Consider the following 14,940-nt stretch of genomic DNA (forward strand, 5'->3'; position numbering starts at 1 on the left):
GGGTTAACCTCAATGCCATACAGGGAGTTCCGTGACCATGTTGTCCACGCCATTGAGAAATTCAGAAAGGATCAACAGAGACAGCAGGACTTAGAAAAAGCTCAACAACGGAAACTCACTCAGATGCAGCTCTCTGACCTGCAGGAAAAAATTAAATTGAAGACTCAAGCACCTCTACTGGACCAAACCATACAGGCAGGCGGGACGGCGCCGCCCATCGCTCCATCAACCCAGCATCCACTCCCGGTGGTTAATGTTTATCAGCAACAGCCATTTGGCCGGCAACCCTATGGAGCAGTACAGGGCCAGACGCCTGCCTGGGTTCCAGGGGCCCCAAGGCGGAACAGGAACGCGCCCACAGGCCAAGTGCTCGTGTGCTGGAAATGTCACGGTCCTGGCCACTTTGCACGAAACTGTTCAGCAACCGGTCCAGGGGGATGGAGAGGACCGAAGGGGGGTCCGTCAAGACAAAGAGGAGGATCTCCGGGTCCAGGTCCAGGGTATTGGCAATAGGGGGGCCCAGAGAATCCTGAGGGGGAGGCCCAATTCATAATTCATGCAGGGGAAACTGGCAGTGAACCAATAATTCAAGTCAGAATCGAAGGCAACAAAATTCCAATGCTAGTTGACACCGGAGCTACATATACCTGCATAAGTTCAAAGTATGCCTCGAACCTCCCCATGTCCGGCAAATTCATAAGAACAATAGGATTCTCGGGATCAAAACAAACCATTCCAATGACAGACCCAGTGAAGATCTCTACTGAAGAGGGGGAAATTATGATACCCATTCTTGTGTCAGATGAGACACCAATAAATTTGCTGGGAAGAGACGCTTTGTGTACCCTTGGAGTCAAATTGTGGTGCACTCCGGACGGGGTGTATCTGGACAGGATTGGACTCAAGAATCAAATGTTACAACAGAGCAAATGCGCAAAGATCTATTGGTTGGGAAATCTACAAGAGCCTGTGAATAAAATTATGAAATTATGGGAACCTGTCATCAAAATGCAGCTACCAGAGGCATTCAAGCCAACGACAGATTATCATTGCACTATGTATTATGACTCGTCCTGCAGTATGATCTACGAGGAAATCTGGGACAAACAGACAAAGAACAACACAGTAGAAGTTTTGGTCGACTGCCTCCTGATTGGCCATCAGGGTGCAGCTCTGAACATCAAACCAAATGACTTCACGTCGCAGTGGTTCGGAGTACCGGAATCAGAACCACACATTGCGTTACTGGTCAACAAAGGATTCAAATCTAAAGACCTGGGTCCCATGGTGAAAGCAGCAAAGAGCGTGAAATGGATTGAAACTAAAGATTCGGAAATGACGATCTCAGACGAAGATGGTATGGTGAGAATACCGTGTGAAATGAAAATGGATGCGAAACCTTGGGTGATTACCATACCAGAAGCGACACAGGCTGTTCAAGATGAAGAACAACAGGAGGACGTATGGAGACAAGAAATGCTGAACCATGTTCCGAAGGAGGTGTGGTCAAATCATGACACCGATGTTGGATTGGTAAAATCAGCAAATCCAGCTGAAATAAAACTGAAACGGGGAACGAAATTGCCGTTTCGACCACAATATCCATTGAAGCCGGAAGCGGAAGCAGGGATACAGAAGACGATCGACGGACTGCTTAAGGCTGGAGTACTAATTGAGATGCAAAGTCCATGCAACACTCCGATTTTTCCAGTACTGAAATCCGACAAGTCTAGATACAGATTGGTACATGATTTGAGAGCGGTGAATGAGGTTGTCCAAGATTGGCCAGCTGAAGTTCCAAATCCAAATACTATCCTCACAAATGTGCCTTCAAACGCAAAGTACTTCACAGTAATTGATCTTTGTTCAGCATTCTTCAGCATTCCGTTGTCTGAAGACTCATGGTATCTCTTTGCATTCACATACCGAAGGAAACAATACAGTTACACGCGGTTGCCACAGGGCTTCAAGCATAGTCCTCATATGTTCAACCAAGTACTGCGTAATGACCTGGAAGGCCAAGACATCGACAGCACACTGATACAATACGTCGACGACCTGCTGATCTGCTCATCAACGCTCGAAGAATGTCACAGGGACTCAATTAGAGTCCTACAAAGACTGGCTGAAACAGGACACAAGGCTTCAAAAGCCAAATTGCAATACTGTCAGCCGCAAGTGGAATATCTGGGAAGACTCATTTCACAGGGAAGCATTGCAATAACACCAGAGCAGCTCGAGGGAGTCAGCAAAGCTCCGAAACCTCGAACAGTTGGACAAATGATGACCTTCCTTGGAATGACGGGATTCAGTTCCGAGTGGATTGAGGACTACGCATGGAAGACTAGCTCAATGAGGAACTTGATGAAAGAAGCGGGAACGACGATGCTACAAGCAAAATTGCAATGGACAGACACTGCGATGGATGCTTTCGAAAATATCAAACAAGAAATGCAAAGAGCGCCTTCTCTGGCAACGCCAGACTACACAAAACCATTTCTGCTGTACGTAGCGAATCGACACAATATGTATGCTTCAGCTGTGTTAATGCAAGAGACGTGCAGTGGTAGACAAAAACAGCCAATTGCCTACTACAGCACCAAGCTTGACAATGTGGAGCAAGGATGGCCGCCATGTTACCAAGGCTTGGCTGCGGTTCAGTATGCGTATGAGAAGGCCACAACCGTAACTATGGGCTATCCAGTGATAATTTACACCCATCACAAGATTTCAGAACTAATAAATCAAGGCAAGTTTGTTGTCACTCAGGCCAGATGTCTACAGTTCATGCCACTGTTGACGTACCCGGACATTACGTTGAAAAGATGTAATACTGCAAATCCAGCCAACACCATACCGTTTGATTTTGAAGGTGAAGCCCACGAATGTGTTGCGGACGCAATAAAGTACACCAGGTTACGACCGGATTTGGAGTCCATTCCGCTACTGGCTGCAGACCTGACGTATTTCGTTGATGGATCATGCTTCCGAGATTACAGGGGAAATCATGCTGGGTACGCAGTTGTCAGGCAAGAAGCGGAGCAGTATGTGACGCAGAAAGCAGAGAAATGTGAACAGCCATGTTCGGCTCAGTGTGCAGAACTAAAAGCCTTGACAGAAGCATGTAAGCTAGCAAGAGGAAAGACTGCAAACATATACACCGACTCGGCATATGCGCATGGAGTTTGCCATCATTTTGGAACAGTTTGGAAGCAAAGAGGATTTAAAAAATCAGATGGGAGCCCAATTCATCATAGTCCACAAATCATGGAACTAATGTCTGCAATGATGTTACCATCAAAATTAGCCATCATCAAATGCCAGGCACACAGAAGAGGAAATGATGCTGTGATACGTGGGAACAATGCAGCGGATGAGGCGGCCAAAGAGGTGTCAAAAAGCAAGGTTGCTGTCTTCGCTCCTATGGTTTCACTAGAACCAATGGCAACGCCAGACGACATAATCCTGATTCAAGGCGAAGCGAGCCTGAGCGAAAAGACACTGTGGAGAGAGAGAGGGGCTACCTGTGATAATAAAGGACTTTGGAGATCGCATGAAGGACTGATTATTGCCCCAGTGTCACTGCTGACGATGTTGATATCAGACGTGCACACGATCGACCATTGTGCAAGGGGAGAAGTTGTGAGGAAGCTGAAAAAACAAGGTTACTGGTCTCCATATTTGCAGGCCACAGTAGACCAAGTGCTCAACCAGTGTGAAATCTGTGCAGAAAGAAACATCAGAAAGTGTGTACGGGCACCGATTGGCTTTGTGCCGGTCCCACAGGGGCCATTTAAGCATTTAGTAATTGATTATGTGGACATGATAAAAACGGTCCAAGGAAAACGATATATGCTCGTCGTGATCGACCGATTTAGTCGTTGGGTTGAAGCAGTGCCGTCAAAAGATCTAGGTGCGGAAACGGTAATTAAGTTTTTGATTAGGGAAGTTATTCCGCGATTTGGCATACCGTCAGAAATAAGCTCTGATAACGGCGCGGCATTTATTCAAAAGGTCGTGAAGGGCATCTTACAAAAACTACACATTAAACAACGGTTGGGTGCGGTGTATCACCCCCAGAGTCAAGGAATGGTGGAAAGAGTAAATGGAACAATAAAATCAAAGATAGACAAAATCTGTGCAAGTACTAAGCTAAATTGGGTAGATGCGCTACCATTAGCGTTGATGAGTTATCGTATGCAAACTCATCGGATGACACATTTAACACCACATGAAATGCTAACAGGCAGACCTATGCCAGCACCGCATTTGAGAGGTCCCTATAAAGGACCGCCGCTGGAGCAACTACAGAATGAACTGAGAGACTATATGAGACAATTGACGGCCATCCAGAAGGCCATCTATCTGCAGGTGAAGAGGCGGGAGTCCGAGGTCGAACAACCATTCGAGAGGACGGTGGTGCCAGGGGATCTCGTGTACATCAAGGTGTTTCGACGAAAGTGGAACCAACCGAGGCGTGAGGGACCCTTCACCGTCGTAAGAGCAACGCCGACCGCAGTCCAGGTCGAGGGCAGCCCAACCTGGTACCATCTAAACCACTGTACCAAGGCTCGCGCTGCCGCCGTCAACAAGACCAAGCAAGAACAACAGGACAGTAACGTTCAATTAGAAAAACAAAATGTGGATGACAAAGCTGTGTGTGATAATAAATTGTCTGATATGGTTGTCACTAGGAGCAGAGCTCGAGAACTCGCGGCGGCGAATGGAAATTGCGGGTCCAGAAGTGCAGCCGGAGATCCCGACAGCGACGCTGCAGTTGCAGTCCATGACACATCTGAGAGACAGCAGCCCGGTTAAGTGTGACACTACTTTACAACATGCTGTGACAATTGAAAATTGGGAAAGTACAAAAAGCAAAAATAAACGAATTGGAGGCGTTAAATTCCCAAGTACGATGGGATTAATCCGACAAAAGGGAGATGTGGAACCAATCGAAGTGCAGACTGCATACCGAAAACCAAATATGTTAACGACAGTACAGACTAAAGTAACGGATAACAAGCCAAGCTTTAACAGCTGGTGGTCCAGGTTGTGGGTCACTCCAGCACCAAAGGTGATGATACAGACGGTAACAACACTCCTAGAATCAGAGAAATCTACACCCAAAGCAACAACAACAACAACAAAGGGTGATTTTATAACACGCCAACGGCCGAAAATGAATACACTAATAGTTCGTAGTATAAAGGAAAATGTAACAAAGGTTAAACAAGCAAAGCAGTCACATCTAGATGAGAATGTAACCGTGACTCCTGCAATGAAACGGCAAATTGTAGTAGGAACCAAAATAGATACAGTGGGTAAGCCAATTGAAGGTAATCCTCAAAAAAGTATGGCATACGAAGATTATTTTGCGGATGGTGAAATTGGCAGTCAGGACAGTGGCCTAGTCAGGAGTGACTATAGGCCAAAAAGTTTTAAACCTACGGACGAACTTGGATGGGAGAACGCGAAGTACAACACATGGTATAGATGGTTATGGTATACTGCGAAAGTCATGACAGATGAAGAATGTATAGCATGCTCGACGGCGCCACCAGGCGTTTTAATTGTAATTCCAGAAAAGCACAATATGAAGACGTGTGCAGAGGAGCAGCGACGGATTTGCAAAGACCCAAGGTTTGCTTCACAAATAGTTGTAGTTAAGCCAGTTCCGCTGCCAATATGTACGATAGAATGTAGATTTATTTCTGGTGCAAGAGGTGGACATTACTATCCAAGGCTATCGGGGACACAGAGGAAAATTAGCTATAGGATGTTTAGGGAATTTCAACGATCAACGGACCACAAAGACCCTCCAAAAAGATATCGAGTAGATAGAACCGCTGGGTATGAATGTTATGCAAGTGGGGGATATAGCCACACGGGCATAGGGGGACATGAGGTAGGAAACACGACAGTGAAGTGTGAGACAACTTGGGTTATATCCTGGTTTCCACACGCAAATATGTATCCGATATTTCCAGATAAACCAGTATGGTTTGAAAATCCAGGAGAGCAAGATCAGACATGCGAAAACGTAAAAATGACAATTCCAGACATACGTTATTTGAGAGATCAATCAGTCGCAATAGCAGACAGTTAAACCGAGTGACTAGGGCACATAGCGAGTGAAAGTGCGAAGAATGGGACTCAGCCTAAAGTTGATAAAGTTGCATATTTCAGGTGCGACACTGCAAGGAAGAAAAAAAATGTACTCTGTCCTGTGGAAGCAGTGAAGCCTTCACAGTTCTTGGCTTGTGCAATCTCGATAGCTTGCAAAAAAACACCAAGTTGAGACTCTCTAAATCCATTTTCTCTTTGGGCTTCAACCCGCTTAAAGCTCTCCATTTTTAGGTTTGGTCCAAGATGGTTTCTTTTTTTTTCTCCAGGCATGGTGCATTGCAAATTCAATTTTACTGTAAATTCTGTGTTTACGTTTGCCCCATTGATTTCCTGTTGCGTTGTTGTTCCTGTGCAAGGCATGCCCCGCTTCCCAAAGCGTTGCCTTACCATTCACTTCTGATGATATAAAACCAAATATGCGCATATAAGCTGACCCTTGTGTTCAGTACTTTATTCTATCGTTGTCAATTTGACTTGGATGTGAATATATACAGTAGGGTGAATGTCTCTGTGAGGTAAAATTCAGCACAAATTTATTCAGTTGTATAATTTTTGTAAATATAATCATGCCTACTCTTCTATCAATGTTGATCGTGGATCGAGGTTTTATATTACAAGGTAAGTGATACAGTAGTATTCAATAATCAGCGTAAAATGTAATTCATTATCTGCTGTTGATAAATAGAATAACGCAGTCATGCACAATGTAGGAATAATGAGCGTAGAGTTACAGTACTCATGACTGACAAAAGTAATTGTATTCCAGGAAAACATTCCTTTTTATGAGTTGGTCCCGACACTAAAATCAACTTAGTCACTGTCAATCACAGCTTTATATTTCATAAGTTGTACTGGCCAGCCAAAGAGTTAACATCATGTGTACATTTACAACAGTGAAAATTAGATGATGTTGACAGTTCCTCTCAATTCCATTTGGTTGGGGCATTTAGCATTTTTTAGGATTGGAAATTAAAACTCTACAAACACTCATAGATTGAACTTCATTCCAACCTATCCTTTGCTTTGTAACGCGAGGTCTGGTTCAACACAATCCACGTAGGAACTAATAAGCTTCATTGTGGGCCTCTCTGGTGGCGTCCACTTTTTACTGTGCACTGTAAAGTTTTCCCACTCGGATTACTGTGTAAATGTGCAGTACAATGCAGTGAAGGGGAGAGTAATATGTGCTAAACGGTCCATAAGCGTGCCTTGGCCTGGTTCTGCAAGCAACCCCTTGTTTTCTCCCCTCCATATGGGGAATGTGTGTAGCTACACGCATGGACGCATGACCTAGTCCTCTGCAGGACACCTCCCCGCTGGATACCACCCCTGTAAAAACACACATCTGCAATCCAATGAACACATATGAAGACCCTCAGGATACAAGGGATTCAAATAAATCCAGTTACATATTAGTGTTGTATATTAGTGGTTTGAGTCACGGGCCGCAATGGCAGAAAGGCGGGTCAGGAGGAAAAAATTTATTGACTGTAACGGCAGATGAATAAAATCTAATCAGAATCTCAAATATGTTACTCCCACAATAGAAGAAGAAAAAAGACAATATAGAGCAGTGATTGTCAACTGATCCAAATTCAGGGCTCACCATTCCACCATAATGACAAACTGCGACCCAAACCGGAAAACATCTCCACTTCTGAAATTCATCCAATGAAAGGATTGTGTAGTCAAAAGCAGATATAGTTAATGTGTCCTTTTCCCCTCCAAAACAAAACGAACAGAAAAACCAAGACAAATACGGTATATACTCGGCCATAAGACTACATAGTTTGTAAGTGACCCCCTAAAACTGTCATGGTTGCCATGGCGCCCAATTGGCCCCGCCCGTGTGGCGCCAGCTGCGGCTCATCGACAGATTGGCTTTCCGTCTATTTAAGCTCAGTGCTCTCATTTTTCCTTTGTCAGAGTCAACGAACTTCTGCCCCGCAAGACGTGTTTCGACTCGGTCCTGTTCCTGTTGGTATTTCCTGTCAGGCATCGTTCCCGTTTATTTTGTCCTGCTTAATTTCGGTTTCCAGTTTTTTTTCCGTCTATTTTTGTCCTGTTTATTATTTTTTCCAGTTTTCGTTCCCGTCTAGTTTGTCCTATTTATTTTCAATATCCTGTTTCATTATCTATCCTGTCTGTCCTGTCCTGTCCGGTATCGACCCCATCTGTCCGATATCAACCTCGGGCAATTGGTATCGATCTCGTCGGCCTCTGGCTTCCTATCATTTCACGCCAGACTGCTGCCTAACGTGCATGACTCCCCATTTACCGTAAAATAAAAGGCTTGTGTGAGTAACGTCACGCGTTTGGGTCCTGATCCTGTTCTGGTTCATGACAAAAACGGCTCTAAATTAGCCACATACCAAAAGAAATTAAAATATCAATAAGGTGTTAACCTTAAAATAATATTTAATCTTTAAACAGTTATATTCATACCATACTTGAACATGGAGGTAATAATGATTGTTACTATGTTGTTTGCAGTTAGTTTTTTAAGTTGTCTATTACATCTAAAACTTAGGCTACAAGAAATTATTTTCATGATTGGACTATTGTAAAAACTATTTGGACTGTCAAAGGAACGGGACCAGGATAAGCTTTTCCTTGTCAATCAATTCATCAATCAATTAATAATCTAAGATCCCCTTTCAACCTTAAAATGGCACTCTTAAATACAAAAATACAAATATGAAAATTCTCTTATCTGTTACATTTTATCTGCACATATATTTTAACTTCTATAATTCCAAGAAATGCCATTTTTTTCTTTGGTTCTCGGATCCCTTAACGATCTGGGTATGAAGGGCACCACTGAAGATGTGACTCTGGACAGCTCTCTCAACTGCTGACAATTCCTGACCTGAGTTTGAGTCATGGCAAAGTTAGTAACTGACAATTGCTTGATGTTATCAGCCCAGTTCCTTTTCTGCCTTTTTCTCTTTTTGCCTGTTCAACTGTGCCCTGGAGAAGGATATTAGCCAATCCAGATGATAATGTAATAACCATATACCAGTATACCAGTAACCATATACCTGCAGTTTTTTGTTTGTGCACTGTTAACAACAGTTCTTAAAGGGTCGAATGTGCCCTCTGGTGATGTAATGCACTGATTTATTTTATTACATCGGCTTTGTGGCTGATGAGAGTCCATTTCTCGCAAGCATAGAAGAAGAAGTAACCAGCGCTTGCATGAGTCTTATTATTGATCTTACTGCAATGTTCTTTTCTCTACAGGTGGGTTTAAGACTGGCAAGTGTGGCTGTGATTTGAGCTGTTCCGGTCAAAATTTCTGGTCTTGACCCCTCTTCTGATATGACAGCACCAAGATATTTAAATTTTGTGACGTGTTCTAGCTCTCTGTGGTTGATGGTGATGTATGTGGTGATACCTTGGGGGTTGTTGGTCTTTACTTTTGTTTCCTCAAGTCAAGTCAAGTCACATTTATTTATATAGCCCTTAATCAAAAGATGTCTCAAAGGACTGCACAGGATTACAATTACACAATTACCTGATCTTAAACCAACATGCGGGCAAGGAACAACTCAAAACATTCAGCGTGAGGAAAAAGAGAAACCTTGAGAAAAGGACCTCACAAGTGGTAATCCCCCTTCCAGGATGACCAGGGTGAATCACAATTAGCATTACTATACACAAGCATAGTAAACACTAGGTAAACACTGGCCTGAGTTTGCCTCAAAGCAATTCACACGTGTCCAATTCTTGTTTCTGTAGTACCGTTTGCTTTTCAAGAAAAGGAGGGTTCACAGCCTTGTATGACAACTTTATATGCTGCAACTGTACCCAAAAGAATGTATGAAATATGAGATACAGCAACTGTGAGTGCTAAGATAATAATTTATTTTACTTAGATACATTATAGACAATTCATTCATTCATCCTTCCAACTTCCATTCATCCTCTAACAAAACAAGCTAACTGGGTGTCTGTGTCTCCAGTAAAAAGTGAGCAACGACAGGCAACAAGTTGTGATCCGTCCCCACACCCATTAAATCCCGCTAACCCTGACTGTCCGTTGGGGGGGATATAATTGCATGCTCAAAAGCCCGAGAAATGGATGTCCATTTCTGCTGAGCTGGTGCTTTTTGTGTGGCCTCATTGTTTGGATGTCCAGTCATGCAGCATGTTGAGTTAGGGGTGCCTTTCACAAGTTGGGGGTGAAATAGTCCTTGTTGGTCGTCGTGTATTCTCTGGCTACTGGATATTTATACCAGTGATGTGCGGTGAGGTTTGTGTCAGATGAGGCACAGACAGATTTAATAATAAATGAACCTAAACCTTATTCATCTTTTGAGTGAAAGAGCAAGGAAGCAATATATATCCTCCAGAGTAGAAAAACATTTTGTTGTCTTACCTTAACTTATAAATAAAGCATATCTGCTGCTCCTTTTGAATAAAAGCATTAATAGCTAGGTAATTAAATATAAAAAAGTTCATGCAACGAGAGAAAAATTACTGGATGATTTGACTTGCTGTTAGCTTGCTAATAATATCACTATCTCTGTTGTTTGGGGTTAAAAATAAGACTGCTTTATCTATCGTTATCATAATAATGTTAGTGCGCCGTGAGATTAAACATACGTTAAAACCTTGAAATTCAATCCAATTGTGGTTTCACTTGTTTGTACGACTGACTTTATCTTAAAAATTTTGTGCAATAAACGGTGCCGTATTTTCCGAACCATAAGGCACACCTGATAATAATACCGTTATTCAGAAATACCCACTTGCGAAACATTTATTTCATGTATGAGGCACCTGGAACAAATCAGCACATGATAATAAAATAAAAGATTTTTTTTAAAAAAACAATTTCATAGAACATACATTTAAGAGAATCAAGTTTTACAACTAAAATGAATCGATTAATTAAAAAATTGTTACTCTCTTTCTCTCTCTCTCTCTCTATATATATATATATATATATATATATATATATGTAGAGAGAGAGAGAGAGAGAGAGAGAGAGAGAGAGAGAGAGAGAGAGAGAGAGAGAGAAAGAGAGAGAGAGAAAGAGAGAGAGAGAGAGAAATACATTCAGGAATGTATTTACCGCCTCTCTATAAAGGTGCACCAGATTATAATGTGCACAATCAGATCTTTGGCAAATTTAAAATATTTGGGTGCACCTCATAACCCGAAAAATACGATATTTTCGTAGTCTTGTTGACATTGTTATACAGTATTTGTATTTTTGTTACATTGCTGCTTTTTTGGTTTGACTCTCTTGACTTTTGTTCTGAAACTGTCATGATTGCCCATAGCCCTCACCTGTGCCTGCTAGTTTGGCTCCAGCTGCTGCTTGTTTCCATATTGGTTCCCCTCCTACTTAAGCTCAGTGCTCTCATTCACTCATTGTCAGTCCGTCAACGAACATCCGCACTTGCAAAGCAAGCATTGTGACTCTGGCTCCCGTTCTGTTCCCGAACTATCCTGTATCCTGTATCCGGTATCGATCCCGTCCGTCCTGTATCCTGTACCGATCCCTGATCCAAGCCCCGTCATCCTGTATCCTGTATCGATCCCGTCTATCCCGTCCTATCCGGTATCCTGCTTGTTACCGATCCCGTCTGTCCCGTATCCTGTATTGATCCCTGATCCAAGCCCTGTTATCCTGTATCCGGTATTGATCCCGTCCGTCCCGTCCTGTCCGGTATCCTGCTCGTTATCGATCCCTTCTGTCCCGTATCCTGTATTGATCCCTGATTCAACCCCTTGTATCCTCTATCGATCCCTGATCCAAGCCCCGTATCCTGTATTTCTGTCTCCGGTATTGATCCCTGATCTAAGCACCGTTATCCTGTATCCATTATCAGATATCGATCCCGCCTGTCCCATCCTGCCCGATATCCTGCTCGTCTGCCCCTGGCTTCCTTTTTCCCACGCCTGACTTCTCTGCCCCGCTTCTTCTGCCCAGCGATCGCCGAATCGCTGGCGTTTGTGTTCCCGCGCATGACTGCCCTGCTTCCATAGATAAAGCTTGGTGTGAAAACGTTACGTGTTTGGGTCTACCGTCTGTTCGGGTTCTGACAGAAACAGTTGTTGCCATTTAAGTATTTTATTTTTTTTAACTCTAAAAGTTTTGTAGATGGAAAGTACTTTAGTGATCATGTTATAATGTTGATCATTATAATTTTATTTTCATTACATTGCTGCTTTTTTTGATATGACTCTCTTGACTTTTGTTCTGAAACAGTAGGTATAGAAATAGTTACATGTCTTTTATACTTTTGGAGTTTGCATTTTGGTTATTTTATAATAAAGATACAATTTTTAGGCTGTTTTTATTGTAAATATAAAATAACTCAGGGGAGAGGAGTTCAATTATTCAATGATCATGATATATTCAGGCAAAAAGAATCGGATCGGTATCAATCAATACGATCCTTATTTACTTGGATCGGATTAATTTTCTGATTAAGATTCTGTATCGCTCACCCCTTATATTCATCATCACAGTTCATGGACCCCTTAACTGCAGGTGAAAATTCGGCGATTTTGAAAAAGAAAATCTAATGGTGAGGTAAAGTGAGAGAGAACTTTAACACGGAATGGATAATCATTATATTCTCTGTAGAGGTCAACATTACCTACGTAATGACATTGTTTTTACTACACTTTGAAGATTAAACTTTTTCTTTGCAACGACCATCACGTGATACAGCCAAAGTCTATTAAATAAAACGTTTCTATGATTGCCATTTTCCTAAAATTCCACATTTAAATACCCTTATTAAAATAATGCTATTTTAAAATGAAAAAATAAAACATGCAACACGATCGGAAAATGTGTTTCAAATACGCCGTGGTATTTAATATGTCTGTAGTTAAAAGAAAATACACATCTTGACACAGATACTGCTAAATTAATTGTTTTTATTCCCAGAATGTGTCATTACTCATGTTTTCTTTATTTATTTTTTTACATTTTACGTTACTTTCCGCAGCTAAATGTAGCGAAAGTGCCTCGACGAAAATACAGATTTATAAACAATGCTTTTGCGATGAATTTCAGCGGACTTACGAAGAGCCTCGCATCTCAATGTGAAGTTATAACTTATTTTAAAAATATGGTTCGCACACGAACGCTTGGTTCTAAAGTTAATGCAGCAATTTGACTTTTAATAACTGTTGTATGAGCCATTAAGTTCGCAATGCTACTGTATGAAGACGAAACGAGTTGCCAACGATAGCATGATGGAATCTACGGTTGGCGAAGGTTAGCGATATTTAATTACTTTTTGTTTTACAAACAAAAATGTTTGTTTAATACATGACAAAAAGAGTGTATGATTTTCTCTTTACTAGCATGTTGAGTTAGTATGTGACACGTAATGGTTGAATATTGCTTGAGTACATCAAAGACAAAGGATTCTTTATTGCCTCATCGTCCCAAAATGAACCAACATTTTTCTAGACGCACTTTCGTTAAACATTCAAAACAAAAATATACACAACTTCGTTTCTTCCTGTATCTTTGTGTGTGCGTGTGCGTGCGTGCGTGTGTGGGACCCTTCCATTCTTGTTATCCCACTTAAATGTGGAAAATTGAATAAAAGAAAAACTTGTTATCACATTGGACTATAAGTCCCCCCCAGTGAAGCGTTGTATATATTTTTCATAAACTTTAGAGTCTGTTGTAAAATATGATACCATCTCTCCACAGCAACTGTACATACAAGCCATCACCTGGTGCCTGAAGATGACAGATGGGACATCACTCTTAAACAGAACACCGTTTCTAAAAGTGATGAGGATGTTGTCTCGGATGAGTATGAAGAGAATGGGACAAACAAAGAGGAAGGCACTGCAAAACACTTAATATCTGATTCAAATGATTTGAAAAGAGAGAAGCCGTTGTTTTCCAGCGGTGTGGAACAGTCCGGAGCATGTGTTCCGTTGAAGATATGTGATGGAAGTGAAGATTGTGTTCCTTACACCATCAACAGATACCTGAGGGATTATCAACGAGATGGCATACGATTTATTTACAGTAACTATCTTCAGTCAAGAGGATGTATCCTTGGGGATGACATGGGCCTTGGGAAGACTGTGCAGGTATACACTACGTTAGCTTCAAATTACATTATTTCATTTTGTGATAGTGTTTGCCAAAATGAGCACAAGTGATGGGGTCCCACAATACTAATGCATCGATAAATGCGCCAAGGAGCATTTCGTGTTTAGGTGTGCATGCTATTTTAAAAGTGGAATTAAGTCTTTCTTCCTGGCACAAAACTGGGTTCATAATCAAGTGCATTTGTCAACAGGATGCTAGATGTTCATGTGTAATTAGCGTTTGGAGAATAAGATATTGTATTCAATTTTCTTGTGTCACAGTTTGTTGTAATTCAGAGGACTCTATCTATAAACACATAGGTGAGTGTTGCCAATGTGATTTGCTAGTCCAGTGGAAAGGATGAAGGTTTGTCATGCGGGGGATTGGGGTTTAATCCTCCCTCAATCCAAAACGTTTCTCGTAATACATTTGACCCGTCAGTTTTTAGACTAGTTTTCTATTTTCTATATTTGTTTGCCTGTGAAATAATCAGAGCTTACATATATACTTTCAGAATGCTGAGCACAAGTTTTTAACAGCAAGGGATATTACTTCCAAGAATATGCAAAGGATTTCATATTTGAACATTAGAATCAATGATTTTATCTGAAGAAAATTACAAAGTAACTCCAATCGTCCTCATTAGCAGTCTTATTACTTTTTAACATTATATGTTAACATTATTTAAATATATTACATAGTTTAATACAAAGGGCAAAAAGTGATCT

The 14,940-nt window shown here is 41.6% G+C and overlaps 1 protein-coding gene across 2 annotated transcripts in view; it reads left to right on the forward strand.

Moving 5' to 3' along the window:
- Positions 1–13,163: 13,163 nt before the first annotated feature.
- The window catches only part of ercc6l2 (excision repair cross-complementation group 6-like 2), a 28,020-nt gene continuing 26,243 nt past the window's right edge, over positions 13,164–14,940 (forward strand). For both annotated transcript variants that reach the window (XM_088336139.1, XM_088336140.1), the window contains exons 1-2: positions 13,164–13,372; positions 13,820–14,211. In XM_088336139.1, coding sequence (XP_088192265.1) covers positions 13,318–13,372; positions 13,820–14,211 — 447 coding nt within the window. In that variant the 5' untranslated portion in view covers positions 13,164–13,317. The remainder of the gene's footprint in view (positions 13,373–13,819; positions 14,212–14,940) is intronic.

This window comes from Urocampus carinirostris, chromosome 5 (assembly GCF_059441175.1).
Source record: "Urocampus carinirostris isolate Australia breed hairy pipefish chromosome 5, RoL_Ucar_1.0, whole genome shotgun sequence".
NCBI lineage: Eukaryota > Metazoa > Chordata > Actinopteri > Syngnathiformes > Syngnathidae > Urocampus > Urocampus carinirostris.